Source organism: Camelus dromedarius, chromosome X (genome assembly GCF_036321535.1).
Source record: "Camelus dromedarius isolate mCamDro1 chromosome X, mCamDro1.pat, whole genome shotgun sequence".
Lineage (NCBI taxonomy): Eukaryota > Metazoa > Chordata > Mammalia > Artiodactyla > Camelidae > Camelus > Camelus dromedarius.
Window position 1 is genome coordinate 111,182,517 of NC_087472.1, and position 22,513 is coordinate 111,205,029.

At 41.6% G+C, this 22,513-nt stretch overlaps 1 protein-coding gene across 5 annotated transcripts in view; it reads left to right on the forward strand.

Moving 5' to 3' along the window:
* The window catches only part of LOC105091671 (neuroligin-4, X-linked), a 302,749-nt gene that overhangs the window by 165,330 nt on the left and 114,906 nt on the right, over positions 1-22,513 (forward strand). For 4 of the 5 annotated variants that reach the window (XM_064482621.1, XM_064482622.1, XM_064482620.1 and 1 more), the window contains 2 exons: positions 11,657-11,716; positions 15,254-15,406. In XM_064482621.1, coding sequence (XP_064338691.1) covers positions 11,657-11,716; positions 15,254-15,406 — 213 coding nt within the window. The remainder of the gene's footprint in view (positions 1-11,656; positions 11,717-15,253; positions 15,407-22,513) is intronic. The other variant, XM_064482624.1, reaches the window with a different exon arrangement.

Below are 22,513 nucleotides of genomic sequence, written 5' to 3' on the forward strand. Positions count from 1 at the left end.
TAATTACCAAAGAAATGAAATCCTTAAGCTAGCCATGGCTTTGTCTGTGGCTCTCAAAATAACATGCTTTCAAAAATGGAACTCATTTAGCATAAATCTGTAAACACCTAGAGGGATATTAAGCTTACATCTTGGCCTGAAGCAAACACTTTATGGATTTAGCATAGAATGGATTGATTGGCTTAACGTCATTAAGCCTATGGGATTAAACGTCTGTATTAAAGAAAATCCGCTGGAACAATCACCACCGGGTGTTATTTTCTGAAGCAATAGAATGCTAATGTAAATATGTGAGAATATGAAAACGGAGGTAAATGACAGATTATCAGGATGTGTTCACTAAAGTTGGCTTATATTTTCTGATCGCAGCATTACAGAAGGATTCTGAGTCCTTGGGGCCAGTGGCTTTGAATAGCTTAAGAATTTCTTTATGGTTGGCACCTAGGACTGTGTTCAAAATACAGGTGTCTTTTTCAAGTTCACTGCCACAGTCTTGCCCAAAGAATGGACTTTACTTGATAAATAATAATCTGATGATTGATACCCACCTCCAGCCAAAGGGGTCTCTTTGTATTTATTCTTTGTCTCCTCACCGTTCCTTTGAAACATGATTTCCGACTCCCAGTACTTGGCTTTTCCTGAACAAAAATTGTCCTTCATCTACTTAATTATTTAGGTATTTTTCATTTTCTTTACTAGCCCAATGCTCCTAGGACCCCATCTATGGCTTATTCATCTATGATTTATAAATTATTTGGGGGAGCAAAAACAAAATCCCTTGGCCAGAGACTAACCTGCCACCTTGCATAAAATGGTTTTCACTATTTGCCAAATGGTGACATCTGCTTGCCAGGCTGGGTTTGGGTTCTGGGTTTGAATCTCCAAACTGTGGCAGGTTGTACTCCTCGACCAAGTTACTTATTTGTTTTTTTTGGGGGGGGGGGGGTTTGCTACAGTTGTCTCATCTGTACAGTGGAGGGCAAAAATAGTTCCTGACAAGATTTCAGGTGGTTACAGAGTATATGGAACAGTACCCTGCATGTGTGAAGCAAACATGGGCAATTTAAGCTCCTCCTTCAGAAAGTTCCCGATGACTGGGTTAAAGGAGACAGTGTGATCTTTTCCTAGTCTCCATTATTTTAGAATGCCATCACGACAGTATTTTGCTTGGTCAGCACGAATACGTGGGTACTTTATGCCAACAGTCCCAAGTTTTCACTCCACAAGTTATAATATGCTAGTTAGTCCCAAGTACAGAAGTACTAATTTTCTGTAACAGGTGAGGAAAACCGTGGTGCTACTAGAAAAATGAGGCAGGCACTCTTACGGGAAAACTCACATTGGCTTTGGTTTACAAATATTAAGCGTGCTCGGGAAGCAGACACATTTCTGATCAAAAATGACCTCTTTGATGATGGAGCTGTACATTGGAATGTTTGGAATGTTAGGAGGGGCCATGTACCAGTCTGAGTGTCCATGTGGCTGAATGTGTGTGTGTGTGTGTGTGTGTCTTCCTACTGGAGAGAAGCAAAGAGATGTAACAGTCAGCTTAGGCTAAGTTGTGCTGCTGTAACAAAAGACTGTGAAATTTCAGCAGCTTGCAACAACGAAAGATTCTTTCTCTTTCATGAAGTTTGTGTCAGTTTTGGTGTGACTGAATGTTGTCTACACCCTCTTCTTTCCAAGACCAAGGCTTGAAGGGGTCATCCCCATCCAAGCCATGCTGGTCTGGTGGTAGTGGGGGAAAAAATATATATGGTGGAAATAATAGAGCTCTTTATACAGAATGTGTTGAATGAATATAATCCAGCTGGAAAAACCGGGTTGAGAGCTACTTCCCTCAAGTTTGTTTTCTGGTTGCCATCTTTGATGATTATATCCTTTTAGTTTCTCACTGAACGGGACAAGGAACAGCTCTCTAGGGGGCCGTCCGCTAAGTTCAAAAGCAGACAAATCAGCAAAAGTCCTTATCTGCAGTAAGAATGACCCTGCGCTCCGAAGACTTGAGTGACCTTGTGATTCTTAAAAAAAAAAGAAAAAGAAAAAATGTATTTTTTTTTTAGGACCTTTAACTCAGGTCATTTGATTTGCCTCTTCTTCCCGCATGACAGGCTCAGGCCCTGGAGAGTGAGCTGATTTAGTATAAACTGACACTTTGACACTTAATTTTCTCTGGAGGACGTGATTTCCTGCTGGAGCCCTGGGTCAGACACACGGATGGGGAAAACCCAAGGTAGCGTGGCTGATTCCACTGCAAAGCTGGACAAGCCACTTTGAGATGCAGACCGTTTATTCTGTTTTATAGACAGCAAAAGGAGAGTAACCCAGCGGCTCTGGCTCCCCATAATTCTTGTCCCACATGCCAGACAGTCCCATTGGTCAGTGGTATATATGTTCTAACTCCATAAGGAAGCTTTTGGTCACGGTTAACACCAGGAAACAGAACCCCAAATCTTCCAGAGTCTTGGCAGAGAATATATGAATGTGTGTGTGCAAATATGTGTATATGTATAAATAATATGTTTAATATATATGTTTTAATATATACATATCTACACACAAGTATACATTGTTTTTCTATTTATTGTTTTTTCTTTTAATACAACAGTTCAAGAGATGTTTCAGGGCAAATCAAAGCCCATGCAACATGAGTTTTCCAAATAAAGATGCAGAAAAAAGATCTAGCATAATTCCATATTAAATTAATTCCAGTTTTTAAATACACTATCATTTAATCTGGAGCTCAGGGAGGTTGCTCAGGGAGGTAATATATTCTATGAGCTGTGAGTTCTAATAAAAATGGGACAGATGCATGTAAATCTAATAGGATGTACCTATGATTCCTGTGAACAGAAATATTTTAATAACACAATTTGTAACAAACAAATGCTAATGTAAGTCTATGCGGTGCCCTGAGATGTTAATAAGAAGCATAGATGTATTTCGGAGAACAGTAAAATGTTAGATTTATTTTGATTTTTCCCAGAGAAAGTATGAAATCAGTTCCTCCGAATTCCAGAAAAACCAGAAAATTGTTGTTCACATTTTTATCTTAGTCTGTTTTCCAAAGCCAGTCACAGGAAAAGAAAACACACATACCCCTCCTGCAAAAAAAAAAAAAATCACTCTTATCATTTGCGTTATTGCAATGAGGCGTTTTGAAAGTCTAGAACGTTAGAGAGAATTAGACCTGTGTTTACTGTAATCACAAACATAACGCCTCTAATTTTCCTGAAATAACAACCCAAGATAAATTAACTGAATTCTTTTAGTTTTCTTTTTAAAATTCAAGTAGAGCTGATTTACAACATTGTGCTAGTTTCAGGTGTACAGCAAAGTGATTCATATACATATATGTATATATGTTTGCATTACAAGTTATTTTAAGATATTAGATACAGTTCCGTGTGTTATGCAGCTAATCCTTGTTGCTTATCTATTTCATGTATAATAGTTTCTATCTCTTACTCCCAAACTCTTAATTTATCCCTCCCCTTTCCCTTTCCCCTTTGGTAACCATAGGCTTGTTTTCTGTGTCTGTGAGTCTGTTTTTGTTTTGTATACAGATTCATTTGTGTTATTACTTTAGATTCCACAGGTAAGTGATATCACATAATATTTGTCTTTCTCTGTCTGATTTACTTCACTTAGTATAATATTCTCTATGGCCAGCCATGTTGCTGCAGATGGCATTATTTCATTCTTTTTTATGGCCGAGTAGTATTCCATTGTGTATATATACATCGTCTTCTTTATCCAGTCATCTGTTGATGGACACTTGGATTATTTCCATGTCTTGGCTATTCTGAATGGTGCTGCTGTGAACACTGGGGTGCATAGATATTTTGAATTAGAGTTTTCATCTCTGGCAGATATCTAAGTGGCAGAATTCTTACATACTATAAGTAAAAAATGAAAACAAAACAAAACACAAAGAACAAAACTCTAAACTAATCAACAAAACAAAAGCCTTTCTACGGCCAAGTAACGGTAAATAACAATCCAATAACATTCTAAAAAGCAAATAAGAGAGCTCAACCTTTCATTTCTGTATTTGAATGAGTTATGCACACTACATAGGAGAACCTGTGTTTCCCTCGCCAGTATTTATGATTGTTCCTCGTCGGTGGTGTGACAAATGTCCTTGCTGTGTAACAGCTGTGGGCCTGAGGTCACAAATCCTGAATTCACCCCAGAGATATTTATCGTGTGCCTTACACATGCTGAATAGTTTGGTAGTCACTGCAAGTTTGGGAATATAGTATTAAAAGAAAAAAAAGGCAATGTCTTTTTGCTCTGGGAGCTAAGAATCAAATGAGGAGAGAGTTATTAAACACATCATATTATGAATTATAATAGAGTTTTGAAGAAAATTGCATACTAAGGTGAATAAAAGAGACGCCTGTGCATTTACGAATGGAAAGTTGGGATGATCAGGGACTCTCTTTCTGAGGGAAAGGAATTAAAGTTGAAGCCTAAAGAGAGGTGAGCCAGGAGAATGGGGTGAGGGGTAGAGTCAAGGGTGGGATATGGGAAGCAATTTTGAAGAAAGATGGAGAAGTGGAGTATCCAAAAGTCCCAGGGAGATGTGATTATCTGAGCAGTTAATCCAAGTTCATGCTGGTGTATTAGTTAGCTTTTGCCGTGTAAGAAACCATCCCAAATCGGAGCATTTTAAATCATCCTTTGCACATGATTCTTTGGTTTGCAGATCTCGACTGTCCTCAGCGGACAGGTTCTTTCATCTGGGGTCAGCTTCCAGGTCATCTGGGTGCTCACTGGACAAGGTCTTTCTCAACAAGGATGCCTGTCTGGGCTCCACTGGCATACCTGGGTCATGGAACCCGGCAGGCATGGGGAACATGGGGTCCCAGTCTTGGAACTAACCCATCATCACTTTGTTTTCTGTTGGAAGAACAAATCATAAAGCCTTTCAAGGTCCACATGGTAGGGACACACACTCACAGAAGCACAAGGACTGTACAAACGGGGACCTGGTTCCAGTCCATCAGCCACATCCTGTAATTCAGCAATTCCTTGCCTATCTATCCTGGAGCAGAGGTCTTCAAACTAGGAGAGACCTTTCCAAAATATTTTTTTCAGAGGATAGCTCTGCTGATGTCTTTAGGGCAGTAAATTTCTGTACACCCCACTCGTAAATGTGCTCTTTCCTAAGGCTTTCTGGTCACCAAAACCCCTCCTCCCCGTATTGTAAAAGAGGGGTCTTCACAACTGATGCCAAGTGTTTCCGTCCTGCATTGCCCTGGCATGTATGTAAAAGGAAAGAGATTATTGCAAATCCTGGTCTGGAGCAAGCCTCTTGGTTGAAGTTTCCACTAGACGGGATTCACAGATGTACACATTTTTTTGTTAGTCATGAAACTTGATCTTGATAAGATGCTCCGATGTCGAGAGGAAACAGAAATGAAGGAGCAGGTCTGCAATGCTGATTCCTTCAAATGCAGAAATTGAACTTGTTTATAGGTCACCAGTTTTTTAAGGGGCACGTACATTGCTAGACCCACAAATAAAATGGTCCATGTTATGTTTGAGACTCTCTGTGCTAAGCAATGTTTCAGTGGAGGTCGGAATACTTCTTGTGATTTATGTGTGGAGTGTGTTGATGGGAAAAAAAATAATAATGCACAACTTAAAAGCTGAGAATTAGGTTTTATTTAGCAGACAAAACTGAAGAGTTAAGCCCAGAAGGGAGCCTCTCCCGTAGCTCTGAGGGACTGTTCCGGAGAGGTAGGGGAGGAGCCAGGATGTATAGTAGTTTTTGCAACAAACGCCAGGTAATCGGAACATCAAAAGATTACTGTAAATTAAAGAAAAGCAGGCATGTCGAGTTAGTGAATTTAGTGGCTTTTCTACGTACGGGAAGATGCAAGAGTCTGGGCTCATTGAAATCATTCCTTTGATGTGCACTTTAACTCTCCTCCTTTTCTCCATCCTGGATCCCCGCCGGGGGCTGCAGTGTATGATGGCTTGCTGGCCACAGCATCCTTTGTTTACTGATGATACAGCTGGCCACACTTCTCATCTGCAGGGGTTTATCCTTGTTACAGCCAATTGTCAAGGTGCGGGGTGACTGAAGAGGTACCCCTGTTGGCTTCCTGCCCCCTATTCCCCCCTCCTGGGGGTCTCGCCTGCCTCCTTTCCCCTCCCCCTCAGAGCAGCCCCCCTCCTTAGCTAATAGGAAGTGAGTCCTCACCCTATGCTTTCTTACTGCCACCTGCCCCTTCCTCGGCAAGCAAGCGCGTCACAGATGACTTCCCGCCCGGAGAGGGCTGTAAATGGATGAAGACATTTTTGGCCCCGTCTGCCTCATCCCTTGACGAGCCTGTCTCACATAGGAGTGACCTCCTTCAGAATAGATGTACCCTCCTTGGGGACACCTCCTCCTCGCCTAGCCAGGGCCAGCAGATTTAAAGTGTCAGAACCTGTTTGGAGAAGGAATGGGGGGGATGGGGGTACCTGTGCATAAGCTAATGAGGCACGGACCCTTTGTTGGGAAAGTCCCCATCCAGCTCATTACCACGTGAGCCCGGAGTGTCTTAAGTGCTTGCTGCTCCCCTCCCAGTATTGATTCGATTCAAGAAGCACTCCTCTGTTGACTCGGGACCAGTTCATCCCTCACGTCATTATCGGCGATGGCCAAGGGAGCATCTATTTTCCGCATAACTCATCACACGACTTCTTCTGCAAGTAACATGCGACGTTTAGCCCAGAGCTGCACTTGGTAAGATATTTACTTAAGATAACAAGACTGAGTAGGACTTGGAATTTGCCCTCTTAAGAGATAACAAAGATAAAATTTACGTGAACCAGTAAATGTCACGTTCAGAGCAATAATTTGGAAGGTTTAGGGGATTCTATCATTTCTTTATGTCTTATGCAATAATGTGATCACGTAACACCATCTGATGACTTTATTTGATGATTTCCATACCTTGATGGCAACATAACATATATTAAAAACAACAGATACAAAATTACCTTCCTGCCCCAGAAGGTTAACTGCGGCGCCTAGAAGCTTTCCATAGATGATTACTCCCTCATTGACTGTGGTTGGTCTACCTTTTGTGAGTTCTCTTCAAAGGGTTGGGTTCCTGTTACATTTGTGATACAAAGTACTACTATAAACAGTTTGACTTGTGAAGACAACTTTGATAAATAACAAATGGGAACATCAGAAGAAAGGGTGTAAAAAAAAAAAAAAAAAGGATGGACATCCTGCAGGACTAGGGACGTTGAGATATTTTACTTATAAAATCATGTTTAAATTTTAATCATGGAATGGCTATACGTTTGTTTGAAGTTATTTAAATATTCCCTTCAATATTTAAAGCCATTTTCCCTTGGAGGTTTACTGGAGATGCTAATTATTCCATGTAAAGGAATATTATTATGGCCTTTCGGGGACCAGGAGAAAAACTCGGGGCCTGTCTGGACTTTGAGGTGCCTTTTTGCAGCCATGGGATGGGTTGACTCTGAAATGAATTCCAGCAGGATCTTTTCCCCTGTCCTCTAATACCTGTATTTACATAGCTCTGATTGTGACTAAATTAGGTACTGGAGAGAACGTGGTTGGTTTTTAGGCCATTTAGTTAGTTATGTCTGAGAGAGCAAATATTGCAGTAGCTTATGGAAAAAGAACAAAGGGGTAGAAAATTAAATATACATAGAACATGAAAGGCGATGTCTAATTATGTTTCTGGGTCAGAGTCAGCTATATAAAATTAATTTAAAATTGTGGTGCAGCAAATAATTTCCATCAGAGTCTCGGCGGGTTTTTTTGTTTGTTTGTTTTGTTTTGTTTTGTTTTTTTTGCTTCAGTTGACGGTATCAGTCGATCACTAACATGGAAAGGCAGAGGATCTAAAATGGCCAAACTACCTTGAAAAATCAGAAGCAGATTAGAGCGCTTACCTTTCCCTCTTTCAAAACGTGCTAGGAGGCTCGGAGAGTAGGGCACTCATGTGGATAGAAATGCAGACGGCATATACTTAAAGAGCCCAGAAATCAACCCTCCCATTTATGGGCAATGGACTCCCAAGAATAGTGTCGTAACAGTTCACTGAGGAAAGGCTAGTGTTGTCAATAGATGGTGCTGACACCGCTGGATAAGCATGAAATTAAAACCCTTTGCACTTCAAAAGACACCACTGAGAAAATCAAAAGAGAAGACACAGATGCGGAGAAAAGATTTGCACATCATCTTTCTGGTAAAAGACCTGTCTCTTGAAAATACAAAGGACTCTTACCATTCAATAATAAGGAAAAAAATAAGCTAATTTTTAAAACGGGCAAAATATTTGAATAGACTTCATGCCAAAGGAGATAATTCATGGAGATCATTGACAGGATTAAGTCATTAGCTAAATGAAAATTAAAGCCACAGTAAGGCAGCATCTCACACCCATTAGGATGCCTGTCACCGAAGAGATAATGACAGGTGTTGGGGAGGAGGAGTAGAAATTGGAACCCACATACACGGCTGATATGAGGATGCACGGTGAGGCAGCCGATTGGGAAAACAGTCTGGCAGTTTCTTAAACTACTGAACATAAATTGGCCACATGACATAGCCATCACACTCCCAGCTATCTCCCCAAGAAATGAAAATATCTGTCCATAAAAAATACTGCACTTGAATGTACACGGACACCAACTGGAAGCAGTACAAATGGCGGGCAGCCGATGAGTGGATTAACACGGTATGCTTTATCCGCATTGGAGACGATCATCCGTCCATATGAATAACAAGAATGAAATGCTGACACTTGCTACAACATGGGTGTGCTTTGAAAACATTGCACTAAGTGAAAGAAGCAAGACACAAAATAATCACATATTATATGAACTCGTTTATAGGAAATGCTCAGAAATGGCAAATCTGGAAAGAAAGTTGACTGAGTTAGGATAGAAGGTAGGAACGTCAGATACCTGCAGTTGGATGCAAGCAGTCTTCTGGGGGTGATTGAATTGTTCTAAAAGCAGATGGTTAGGCAACTCCATAGATTGACTTTAAAAAAAAAAAAATCCTCTAATTCCATACCTTGGTGAGTTGATTTTGTGATTTTTAAATTGTACCTCAGTAGAGCTCTTAAACATCACAGTTTGGTGGACAAAGGAATTTGGTGAAGAATCAAAGAGGTGACCCTGGATTTCCACTTTAGCTGGGTTCTGCAAATTGTTAAAGGATTGTACATCCTTAGAACCTTTTCTTCCGTCTTTGTTGGGGGGGACAGTTCCCTGAACACTGCCTCTCACCCTGCCCCTGGAAGGATTCCGGATTACTCAACTCTCATGCACTGATGGTGAGCCTGAAGGCATTGAGAACTGGGTCTTGAGGAAAGAGCTCTGGCATTGAACTCAGCCCAGACCTTGCAAATATCCCTTGTTTGGGCTTGAGCCCGACCAGCGTCATGCTCGTGGGCTTCCAGCCACAGCATGGAAGACAAACGATTTTTACAAGAAGAAAATTCCAAAGGAGGCAGGGATATGAGGACAGCCTCACGGGAAAGGCAGCGTGCAGGTATGGGGTCCTCATTAAAGACCTTCCCTCAATGTTTTCGGGAGGGAGAGGTAGTCCAACCGGAAAGGGGCACGGTTTCTGGGGCGGAATCAGCTTAATCAGAGAGACACTCTCTCTCCCATAATCCATTCCATGTCTTTTGACTGCACTTTTATTTTTCTAGCATCATTTCTTTTTTCATAATGAAAGAGGTGACCTGTTTCTATAGGAACTTAGAAAATCCTCCAAAAAAATTTGAATTTTTTTTTTTTCAGAAATGAGGACTTGTTTTTAACACAAGCACTTTAGTTCTATCATCTGTAGCCCGGTTCTCTAAGAAAGGCGTTTCTTTTAGATTTCTTAACACAATTTAGCCATCAGTTCGTCCCACAACACAGCTTTGAAAGAGGCATTATATTAATAAACCCTGACCCAAACAACCGAAAGACAGTGGAGCTAACTTGATAGGGGTTAAGTTTGTTTCAAGATCTTTCAGTGCTATGGACTTCTTGGACGTGAACCGATTTCCGTATGGTGCTAGTAAACGTAACAGATTGACACATCCACGTCATGGTACTTTCTAAAAGATTGCACGTGAACATGTTGGAAGGAGAGAAGGTGGTCTCCTGGGAGACCCCAATTCTCCCTTCAGGTAGATGAGGTCAAACTAGTAGTATTGCTGGAATTTTCCTGGATACGTCTTTTCCAAGCTGTTTTCAGCGACGTTATGTGGGCAGCTTGAAATTGTCTACAGCTTCAGTATTTAATTTCAAATATTTAAATCCCCCAATGTCAACCAGGTCAAGGAATCGGGCTTCCAACCCCTCCACCCTACCAGGATTGCTGCCTGAAGCATGTGAAAATGACAGTATTCGACCCTTGACTGAGCCACTTCAAACCTGGTGTGAAAACATATTAAACCTTTTTGACAGATGTGGACTAAAGGATGTTTTCCAGATATAGGTGTTGTGACTGACAGTGACCAGATTCCCTCTCTGTCTAACCCATGTGTCTGAGCATCACAGAGGCAGGCAGAGACCCGTTTTGATTGATGGCCACAATTCAAGTTATCCACCCCTGGGATATCCATCCCTGTGGGCTGTGTCTGTCTGTAGCAAGAAGGCAATTGAGCTCCTTAACTAAACAGTTCAAGAGGTAGTGAATGTTTTGGCCTCTCGTATCTGCAAAATACAAAAACCAAAATGGCGCGTCGCGTAGAGAGAGCATGGGGAGTTTGCTGACGGTGGTATTGGTGAAGGGACCCGCCATACACTTTGCCTACGTGGAAATTTCAAAGTGGGTTATGTTTCAGGTCATTCAGGTAGGTAACTCCATTTATTTACTTACTTTTAGAAGTAGCAGTAACATTCAAGTAATATTTAATAAGTGTTTCAAGCACAGGAAAACATGATTTACAATGTTTTATCTTGACTTGAGAAATATTTATTGAAAGTGGTCTTTTTTTTTTTTTTTATAATAGGCAACAGAAACAAATAATGTGCAATAATTCTTTAGCCACTGGTGACAAGTGAATCTTTAAATTACTGGTATTTCTGAATTTTATTTGAAATGGGTTGCTTTTAAGTTCTTATGCATGAAATGAATGTCAATTTTAAATATTTTGCTTGAAGTGGTTTCATGTTGATTCTTTAAATGTGTTTCTTCTTACATCATGGAATTTCCTAACCAAAGTGTGTCGCTGACATATCAAAAATGTATCTAGATTATAATATGTTAAACTTACAGGAACATTTGGATGCTTCATATGAATTTCTTTTTAAAATGTGGGAAACCCCTTTTTAATAATTTAATTTTCTTTTTTTTTTTCCAACTCACATTAACGTTTTTTGTTGACAGTAGTGTCATGTTAACCTCCAAACTGCATTTTCACAGACACCTAATATTTTTTGCAAGTAACATTTTGAATTAGTCCTTCTTGACATATTTATGTTTATACACATTTTGCATCTCCCAAATTCATGTTTTTGAAATCCAAACGTAATCGATTTCAACTTTTTGTATGGCATTTTTTTTTCTTTTACTGGGTAGTATCTCTCCTCTGATTTTTTTGCAAACCTGTTGTTTTTGAATTCTCTTTTTTTTCCCCCTTTATTTTCTTTCTCAATATGACCCCAGGAGCCAACACAAAGAAAAACGCTGATGATATAAGCAGTCATGACCGTGGTGAAGATGAAGGTATTTTTTGGCTTTTTTCCAAGCTCGACTTTGATGCATGATTTTGTATCTCTCTCTCTTCTTTTTTTTTTTTTTTTCTTTTTCATTTCAACCTGTTTTTCCTCCTGTTACCTGAAGTGAGTACACTTTGGTGTGCCTCTTTATTTTATTGTTGTTTGGAAACCACTGTCATTTTTAATCCCTATGTCCATGTAGATGACTGCAGATCACCTGGGGGAACCTATATAAATGTTTTTAAACATCAACTGAATAACGAAATGTCATTTACAAGGAAGCTCACCTTTTTGTTTTTCTTTTTTTTCTTTTTTTTTTTTCGGTCACAAGAAGAAAAAATGAAATTTTAAAACATGCATGTGTGCTTTCTTTTCTTTCCCCCAAATGTTATTTTGTAATTTAATATTGTCTTTTGGAGCTTTGGTCTTCTTAATTTCTTCGGTGGATGGTGAGGCACCTCAGGAGAACTTTTTTGAGGGGCTGGCATTTCTGGTTTTGTTTGTTTTTCATTTTATTTTTTCCCCAAACGTACTGATTCCAAAGTAGGATTTTTTCTAAGAATCCTCTCTGGCTCACAGTGAAATACATGAAAAAATGTTTTAATGACATGTTTTTGTGTCTTTCAGAACTGCCTTTTAGCAACATTTAATTTCAAAAAGAGATTATTAGCAAAGAATTGAAAAAGATCAGAAAGCTAGATCCATGCGTCTTTGTTTTCACACCACAGCTGCTTTAAAAAATGGTTTTTTTACCCCCAAAATGTTTAGTTGCTATGGAACCTTTCTTGTTGAAAGATCCCAAATGGTTTGACAGATTATCCACCAGAAGCAGGGTGATTTTTTTTTTTTTTTTTTGGAGATGGAAGATAACGTGGCGTGAAAGCCACCACTAGCACATTGTATCCATTTCCTTCACCAGAATTAATGGTTTCGAAGAAACGAAAATAAAAAGTCTTAAAATCAGCCGTGGCCGCCCGGGGAGGCTCTGCCGGCCGTGTGCGTGGAAAGCACGCTTTCCCCATCGGAGCTGCAGAAGGCGTGGCGCTCCGTGTAGTCACCTTCCCAGGACAAGGGTCCTCTCCTCTGGCTGAAAGGCAGTTTCAAATGGGGGTGAGCGATCCTTGCTGGACAGCAAAACGTCCCAAAAGTGCCGCTTTAACCCTCCCTTCATTTCCCTGCCCTCTCTGATTTCTTTTGCAAATCAGCAGCTCTCCAGGAAAGCAAGTTTTACCAGCATTGCTTTCACGCCTGGTCTTCTGTCAACGTGATTGTTTATTGACTGATTAATTTTTTTTTTTGCATTCATAGGGTCCGCCCTCCCTCTGATAGCCCCTTAAAGGAGGGCTCTCCTCCCTGCCCCTGTGGCATCAGCGAGCCCCTCCTTCCGCAAGGACCATGGCACACCTGCCCTTGTGCCAGTATTCCAGCATCCATCCCCACACACGCCTCCCCTCTGCTCCCTTACACCATCTGCAGATGTCATGCGCACCTGACTCTGCTCTGACATTTCAGTGCCTCCCCTTCTGATCACTGCGATCTGTCTTCACAATGCTCGCCATGCACCTTGACTACCGTCAGAATGCTGCCTACGTTTCCTTCCATCCCAAGAACCAGTGATGGGGATGATTCTTTTTTTTTAACTTTGAACTCAGACGGCATCTGGTTACTTCCTCCTCGTGTCCACGAGAACCTTGTCCTGGCTGTCTCAGAAGGAAAGAGGTGTGTCAACCTCACATTTTCTCTCAGGAAGCCCCTGGAGCAGCCCTCAAGGTCTCGACTTTTTTCCTGGCCTGCCCAGGAGGAGCCAGCAGCCAAGAATGATAAAATAAAGAAGAGCTGGGGGAGAGGGGGGAGCTCAGTGGTAGAGCGCAGACTTGACATGCACGAGGTCCTGGGTTCCATCCCCAGTGCCTCCATTAAAAAAGTAATTCAGTAAGTAAACCTAATTACACACCTCAAAAAAAAAAAAAAAGGCTAAAATTGCAGATCACAGTGCTGGATGGTGCAAAATGCCACACTCTATACACACTATAGGGACAAGGAGTTTATTTGAAAATTGCACCGAGCATAGGATGAATAAAGGCTTACTAAGGGATTTTGACTCTGTTTGAGTTTTTATATGAGACAATAGTCCAGATTCTTCTGCTTTGGATTAAATGTCTGCAGACACATGGGCAGTTTGACACTTTTTTCTGTACTTGACTGTGATCTCTTGGGGATGCTGGATAGTGACCCCCCCCCCCCACCAGGAGCCCGTTTGGAGACGGTGATACTAATTCATTTTATTACTACCCACCATCCAAATGGGGGGGGTTATTTCCTTAAAATTCCTTTCTGATATGTCCCAAAGTATCTCCATGAATTAAGGGGAAAAGAGTTTTTATTTAAGAAAAACATGAGAATAAATAAATGTACACGGATATATTTGGTTTTTGTTTTGCTAACACACAGACGTTTAAATTACACACACGTGCACATAAATATGTATACACGTACCTACATATCCAGACACAATCATAACTGAAGTAAGGGTTCTTAAACATTAAATGTAAGCCTGAAGGATGGCTAGCATGAAACACATCATTTAATCACAACTTTTCAGAAAGCAGGGTCTGCAAATGGACACACAGTCTCGAAATTTCTGTTGTCACAGGCCATCGCAAAATAATGGCTTTTACATCACTGTTAAATAAAATAATAATTACTGAGGGTACTCACTGGTTGCAAATCACAGTGGGAGTTTATATTCCCTGTAAAACTATGTAGCATTTCAATAATGTCATCTTGAGGTTGGAATCTCGTGTCATTTTTATTACATCTCTTTTTCTTTCTTTTTTCTTTTTTTTTTTTTTTTTGGCATTGAGGTGGGATGGTACTGCACGTAAATTAAAGACACTTGCTTGGATGTCGTTGTCTGGTTTTGTTTTTGTTTTGCACATTCCTGTTCTGTTGATCATTTTAAACCATTTATTCTTTTTTTTTTTTTTTTTTTTTTTTTTTTTTTTTTGTCGCCATGTGTCCTGTACTGAGAGCTTATGGTTTCCCTAGCACTTTTATGTTCTCATTGACCCTTTGAAAACGAATCTGTAGTCCCACCTTTGACGGAGGACGGCAGTCAGAGGGAAAACAAATGATCATTCTGAAGTGGATTTCACACTTACTTAGAAGATGCAAATGCATTTTGTGGTAGGTAGCGTGTGATTGTTCAATTCAGATCACCACCTAGGGCTTGAGGAAGTAAGCATTTCATCCAAATCCTTCCATTTTTAGTGTTGCAGGCACACGCAGAAACATACATCTGCATACACATTTCTTCCAACGTCTGCACACTTCCCAAAACAGCATTCCCATGAGCAGAAGATATCACAACATTGACCATGTTCCTTAGGCAGGCTTACCAGGGTGTCCATCCTTCAGTAAGGGACACACGGTGGATTGCAGTTGAAACTTGGGAGAGTCACCCATGTCCTTCGCCCTTGATTTAAGCATCCGCCCACCAGTGTGATTGCTTTATGGTGTTTCCTCACTTGGCCCTGTTTTCCAGACATCCACAATCAGAACAGTAAGAAGCCGGTGATGGTGTACATCCACGGCGGGTCTTACATGGAAGGCACCGGCAACATGATCGACGGCAGCATCCTGGCCAGCTACGGGAACGTCATCGTGATCACGATGAACTACCGGCTGGGAATCCTGGGTGAGTGACCGCGCCCGTCTCCTCGGTCTGGGCGTTTGATTTTCTGGGCGCTCGTGGGTTCAAACTGTGTTTCTCCAGCTCCTCACGTCATGGTGCTGGACGTGATTCTTCCTTCACTTCCATGCAGCACGGTCTGTTTTCCTTGGCTTTTTTTTTTTTTTTTTTTTTGAAGTTTGCCATTTTGAATCCAGGAATTTCGTTTCCTGGACCCCCGATCTCTTCTTGGACAAACACAGCAGCCTCCAAGGTCACCCAATGAAAGTGGAATTTTATTGAAAGCCCTTTTCTCTCCCTGCGGGCTGAATGAACGCGTGGATTAGTCAGCGTCAGCCTGTGGAAGGAACACAGTGTCGGTGACGTGTGAGATAACACGTGTGATCATGGGTGATGGGTCACGTGGTCCCAGTCGATAATGACCGCAGATAACTCGCCTTCTTTTGTGGATTTGTAGGTGTGTTCATTAGTTAATCGCCTTTCGGAAAATCTTTGACTTAATGCCCCGAATGGTTTTTTTTGTGTGTTTGTTGTGTCTTGAAAAGGTGCTCAGTGGTTAACGTGGATATTATATTTGCATGTGGTGGAACTGAACGCTTATTTGAATTTTGTAACTTTATGATTTTTCATTTCATTTAAATGATACTATTTAAATACTTATTTTTCAAAGTGTATGATTTACGATGAACTTTATTATTTAAATTGTGTGATGCACTTGGCTAAGTGCATACAAATTCAAGAGGGGCTCTCTGTTGTCTTGGTGTTAAATTCATTTTCCCCCAATGGAGGATGGTTGGGAAAAAATAATATATTTTGAGGGTAATATTTTAAGGCTTACCTTCTTTTGTGATCTTGCCGGTTGTCGGGCAGTTCGTGAAAAATACTCGAGCCTCTGTAGCAATGTCGTTTTTCAAGGCAAAAATCCATTGAGAAGGTGCAGGGAAATGGGTTTTTAACAGTGTGTCTATGACAGCAAGATGTGTCTGTTACAAGGTGGTTACGGTAAAAAAAAAAAAAAAAAAAAGAAAAATTAAATAAGATGGAGTTGCTTAACAGCCCTGTGTGAAACAACAAATACGGTTGAGAATGTTGTCTTCAAATAGGCAAATGTCACCAAGAATATTTTATGTCCAACTTGACATTTTGATTTTTTTTCGAGCATCTTTCCTTTCACTTGTGGGAACCTTCGCCCATAGAAGACCTGGCAGGAGGTGAGTTGCAGAAACGCACTTTCTAACTTTGAAATGCAAATCACCCACAGATGTTTACAAACTTGTGCCTCTTGGAGCATCGATAATGTACCTGAAATTCCCTGTTGGTTTTCAGCATGAAACACAGCAACAGAGCCTAGAATCCGGAGCCTTCTTGTTGCGTGATTTTTAGCCCTTTTTTCCCCTTTTTTCTCGTCAGTGCTACGAGCCAGATATTTGCAGAATGACTTCAGTTTGTTTCCCGTAGCGATGGCTGCGTGCCTCGCTGACTGTTTTTCAGAAGCCTCTGGCTAGTTGCTTTGGGGACTGGTGTTTGCAACAGGAAATGGTGTTTCTTGATCTTTTATAAAAGGTCCATTCTGAGGCAGAGGTGGGGAGAGGGAGCCGCGTACCGGGGCTTGCTGCTCGCAGCCCTTTCAGAGAGGGCGGTGTGGGGACCCCGGTACCGGCACCTGCTCTGGGCGCTGCTGTCTGCAGGAGGCCACGGGCTTTGAGCAAGTTCTGGCTTCGGTGGAATAACAAAATGCACGCCGTGATGGCGTGGCTTGAAAGGTTGGATTTCAAAAGAAATTGATCTCTCGCTCCCTCTAAGGCCAAACGGTATGAAACCAGCTTTACCGGGTGATCTCTTATCTGTTGGGCCCTTTGTGAATCTGGGAAGGTACTGGGGTGATTAGACACACCTTCCATTTCTGTTTTGTTTTGTTTTTAAGAAAAAAGAAGAAAGCTTGCTTTTAGAACAGGTCTCATTGAAAAATTTTAAGTTTACCTTTTGCTGCTGAGAGTTAAAAAAAAAAAAAACTGTTGGTGAGATCAGAGAGGGCTGTGAGAGGCAGGACTGTGAAATATAAAGAAGCAATTTAGCATCTCCATGCCGGTCTATTAACATTCCGCCAGTAAGCGACTGTGAAGCCCACAGACCCCCTTTCATCGGAGGGAGCAAAGTCTGCCAACTCTGCTGACCATGCTGGAACTCAGAGACTTCTCAAATGTGACTTGACATTTATCTTCATCAGGGATCTTGCAAACTGCCAGGGGGCACTTTCTTTTTGCTTGCGGGAAATCACTATGATCACTCTCAAAATATTTTCAAACCATTGGCATCCAGGTTTTTTTTTTTTTTTAATTGTTGTACAGTCAGTTACAATGTGTCAGTTTCTGGGGTACAGTTCAATGACCCAGCCGTGCAAGTACATACATATATTCATTTTTGTATTCTTTTTCATTATAGGTTATGACAAGATATTGAATATAGTTTCTTGTGCTCTACAGAAGAAACTTGTTTTTTTCAATATATTTTTACATGTAGTGGCTAACATTTGTAAGTTGCAAACTCCCAAATTTATCCCTTCCGACCCCTTGTCCCCTAGTAACCATAAGATTGTTTACTACATCTGTGAGTCTGTTTCTGTTTTGTAGATGAGTTTATGAATGTCCCCTTTTTTCTTTTTTTTAGTGACATATGAGTGATACCATATAGTATTTTTATTTCTCTTTCTGGCTTACTTCACTTAGAATAATGATCTCCAGGTCCATCCATGTTGCTGCAAATGGCATTCTTTTATTCTTTTTTATGGCCGAGTAGTATTCCACTGTATAAATAATCACACAACTTTTTTTTAAATTGAAGTTTACTTGACTTACTTGTGTGTGTATATATATACCCACACACACACACACACACTTTTTTCATCATAGGTTATTACAAGATATTAAATACAGTTCCCTGTGCTCTACACTAGAACCTTCCTGTTTATCTATTTTATATATAGTAGTGTGTGTCTGTTAATCCCAAACTCCTAATTTATCCCTCCTCCTTCCCAATTTTGATAACCGTAAGTCTCTTGTATGTCTGTGAGTCTGTTTCTGTTTTGTAAATAAGTTCATCTGTATCATATTTTAGATTCCACGTATAAGTGATATCATATGGCATTTGTCTTTGTCTGGCTAACTTCACTTAGTATGATCATCTCTAGGTCCATCCATGCTCCTGCGAATGGCATAATTTCATTCTTTCTTACGGCTGAGCAGTAAGAAATCCCATTCTGTATATTTACACATGCACACATAGTTGTTTGAGTTTTTCCTTCTGAAAGTAAGACATGCCTAGGTGCTATTTTTCTGCCTCAGGAGTGGAAAAGCGTCGTTGCAGGTTAGCACTATTTTTTTTTTTTTTAACAGAGGAACATATGCTATTTTCCCACCCAAAAGAGAGGCTGGGAACGATGAATGACGGCGGGAAGAGAGGCTGGAGGAGGCTGGCGTGGGAAGGGCACAGATTTTAGAATGAGATAAACATGAGCTGGAACCTTCCCCCTACCCCGCGTCTGGGGTGTGACACCGAAAAAGTCAGCTCCCTTCTTCTGAGTGTCTATAAATGGTGCTTCTAGTCTCTCCCCCTGCAAGGTTGTTGTCCCTACACTGTAAACACCCATGGGATTTGTGTCCGTAAGTGAAGTTTCAGCGCCCAGCACTAGGAACCAGTAAACCCAGTCGCTTTAACATCTCTGTTGTGATGTAAATCACTTGGGTATCTTATTAACATCACTGTGGAGCCACTGGAAAACTTTGCATCCGGCCCAAAACATCATGGAATCTCTTTCCAATACCACTGTCTAAACGGAACCACCCGAACTCAACAAAAATAATAAGATGCTCATAGTATGAGGTCAGGGGCGCGGTCTTCACACTTGCTTTTTGGTCTATGAACATGTTCTTTAACCGGAACTGGGTCACACAGCCTTACTAGCATATAACGTATTGCCTCATACAGGACCCCTTGAGGATCGTTAATAAGCCATAAATAAACTAGGATTGTCCCAAGAAGACTGGGCTGTACCGTCATAACAATAAAGCAATTATTTATACCCACGTAAGGGCCAATGAATTAACAGGTGTTTAGTTTCAAAGGAGATGCTCTTTTAAAAGCATATTTCCTTTGTATTCTGCTACATACCTTTATCAATTAAAAAAAAGTGTATAGAGGCAAAACTTGAGTTCTATCAAATCGGCCTCTGTTCCTCTTCATAATGATCGTTCAAAGACCTTTGCTGTGAAAGAGAGACCTCCTCGCTGAGGGTTATGGAAGGGATTTATCTGTAGGTGGGTCTTACCTTCACTTGTCTGCAATTTGCATGCCTTTCCATCTTCAGCAGGTGAATGCTGCCTCCGTCCAAATGTCCATCTGAGTGTCGCTCACAAGGTGTGTACCCTTTCTGGTTTTCCTGTGATCTGATGCCTCCGGCAGGCTTTAATTATTTTGCTTCAAAAGAGTCTTCATCTACATGCTTTTAGGGCCAGACTCGTGGAGAGCCTGCGTTATGTTCAGCAGTGCCTTCCACGGGGGTTCCTCCACTGAATCCTCATAAGAAGGATGACTTCTCTTACCTTGGAGGAAACAGAGGCTCGGAGGTGATGGTGTTGACTCCCAGGGACATCGCTTATGGGGATTCGAGTCGGGACTGGAACCCTGGTCTACGAGTATGAATTACAGGCACTATAACATGGCTTAGGGAACGGAATGCCATGCTCACATCAGATTCAGCTTCCAGAATCCCCCCCGTGTCAAACTGTGGTCGATCTAGATACAAAATTGTGATTCGGTGTTTACAGTGTATCTTTAATGTTCCTCAAAGCAGGTCCTTGATACCTGATGCACTTTTTCATCAAAGCATCACAGATGGTCCACAGCGGTCCAAGGTGGTGTGGTATCAGCCCCAGGGACAACATTTGTCCCATAAAAACTCTTGGATGCAGTAGATCTCACGCTTTACCAGCCAGCTGCGTGTCTGACCTCTAATGCCCGTTCCATTACCTTCTTGTCTGTTGCCCATAAATGGAATTAAGACCATTGCCCCAGATGATGACTTCAGTGAATTTCACACCTGACAGGTATCTTTGGGGTCTTAAGAAATGTTACCCTTGTAGGTTTATATAACTGATTTTTTTCAAAGATTGAAAAAAAAACCCATGAGGAACACCTGCTCCTTTTTCAAGGATTGTAGCTCTCCTGACAGTTCTCATCTCAGGGAGGGTTGTGTTATGGTGCTCTGAAGTTGCCTTTCTCTTTAAGCTCATTAATTGCCCAAAACTATTTACCTGAATTGACTGACATCATAACTTTAAAATGGAAGACAGAATTGGTTTGAAATACAGGCAGAACAGGAAGAGCATTTGTATTAAAATGCACATGACTTTGAGCATGGTGTCACGGTGTGACCACCTGAAAATGTGACCGCCTAGCCTCCTGGTCTCCTTTGTAGGGTCTTCGTTTCCATCTGAAATGGAAGGGGGGTGGGCTGGCATTTGGAGGCCGTCCTTTGACCTCAGCCAGAGCAGTTTGGCTATAATCTCTTGGATATACTGGAGACCATGTCGGACTCCCTGCAAAAAATGAATCTGGGCATCACTGGAGGAGAGGCTTCACGTGCACTGCAAAGAGCTATGACCTGAGTTCCACGTGCGCACAAGCAGTTTGCATCACGGGTATTTTAGTGGCTCCCTGTCACATGCCTGCCACACCTCTGCTGAAAGCAGTCAGCCTCCCATATAGATAGATGGTCTTACGTTTCCCTTTCATTTGGGAGTTAAAATACTGTTTCCTCTTTGGTACTTGGGCCTTTTTTTTCCCCGAGTCTTTTTTTCTCTCTCTCTCTCTCTCTCATTTCTTTGCTTTTATCTTTTACTAAGAATTTTTGTTTCAGTTACGAATGGAACACATCTTCCCTATCAAATCCAAAGTTCCTAAATGTGTATATAAAGGAAAAAAAACAGCATCTCTGCCTTCAAGGATCTCCGTGCCGCCCCCTCCTGTGTCCTCTGTATTCCCTCTCCTCTCAGATTGCCCCTGATGAGATGCCCAACGGGAACTCTTTCCTTTCTCCATTGTCATGTGCGTTCCTGAGGGACGGAAGAATGCTGTGAGGAGTTCAAGGGGTTGAGAGGGGAGATGAAGCCTTGCGCTGAGGGGAAAAGAGAAAAAAAAAAAGATGGAGAAGTGAAGGAGGTTTGGGAGAAGTGTCAAGCAGTGGGAGCAGAGGCTGGACCCTTTGTGAAGGACCACACAGAACCCTGAAATGGAACGAGGGTGGAAGGAAGCCGTGAAAACCCTTCGAATAAGACCCTCTGTGGTGGGTGGTGGAGGGGATCGGCCAGTCTGGGAACAGACTCCTGGTCTCATTTCTCCAGTGCTTCCTGACATGGTTCTACTTCGGCTGGACGGGGGTAGGGAGGGAGGTTTACCCTCCAAATAACACATTATAGGGTGGACACGCTGGACTGGGGAAGGGAGGGTGGGCATTGCTTCCCTGATCGAAAACTTATGCAAAAAAGAAGAAGAAACCCAGGTGCTCGCCCACCCCCACCCCCAACACCAACTCAGTGCCTTTCACTATCTCCATCAGCAGCTGTCTGTGCATCTCGTACTGACTCGGAAACCCCGTAAGCCAGTCTTTGTGGTTGCTGGCGTGTTGATTAAGAACCAGAAGACGTCTGGACAATATCACCCACCGTTCAGCTTTTGTTTCTCAATGATTTATCTCCTTGGGTTCTCCTCTTCTGCCTCCTGGTGGCTAGAAGTTCCCACTGCATGAATTTGATTAGTTCAGCAAATGAGGAAGCTGTTTCACTGACGGTGAGGACTCTCTCTCTGGGACTTTGGGGATGAAGGTTCCGTCCCTGGGACTTCAGAAGCACGTGGGAGTAGATGTAGAAACCATTGCAGCAGGATAAACATGCTATAATGAAAAAAAAAGGGGGGGACAATATGAACTCATCTACAAAACAGAAACAGACTCACAGACATAGTGAACAATCTTATGGTTACTGGGGAAAGGGGGTGGGAAGGGACAAATTTGGGAGTTTGAGATTTACAAATGTTAGCCACTATATATAAAAATAGACT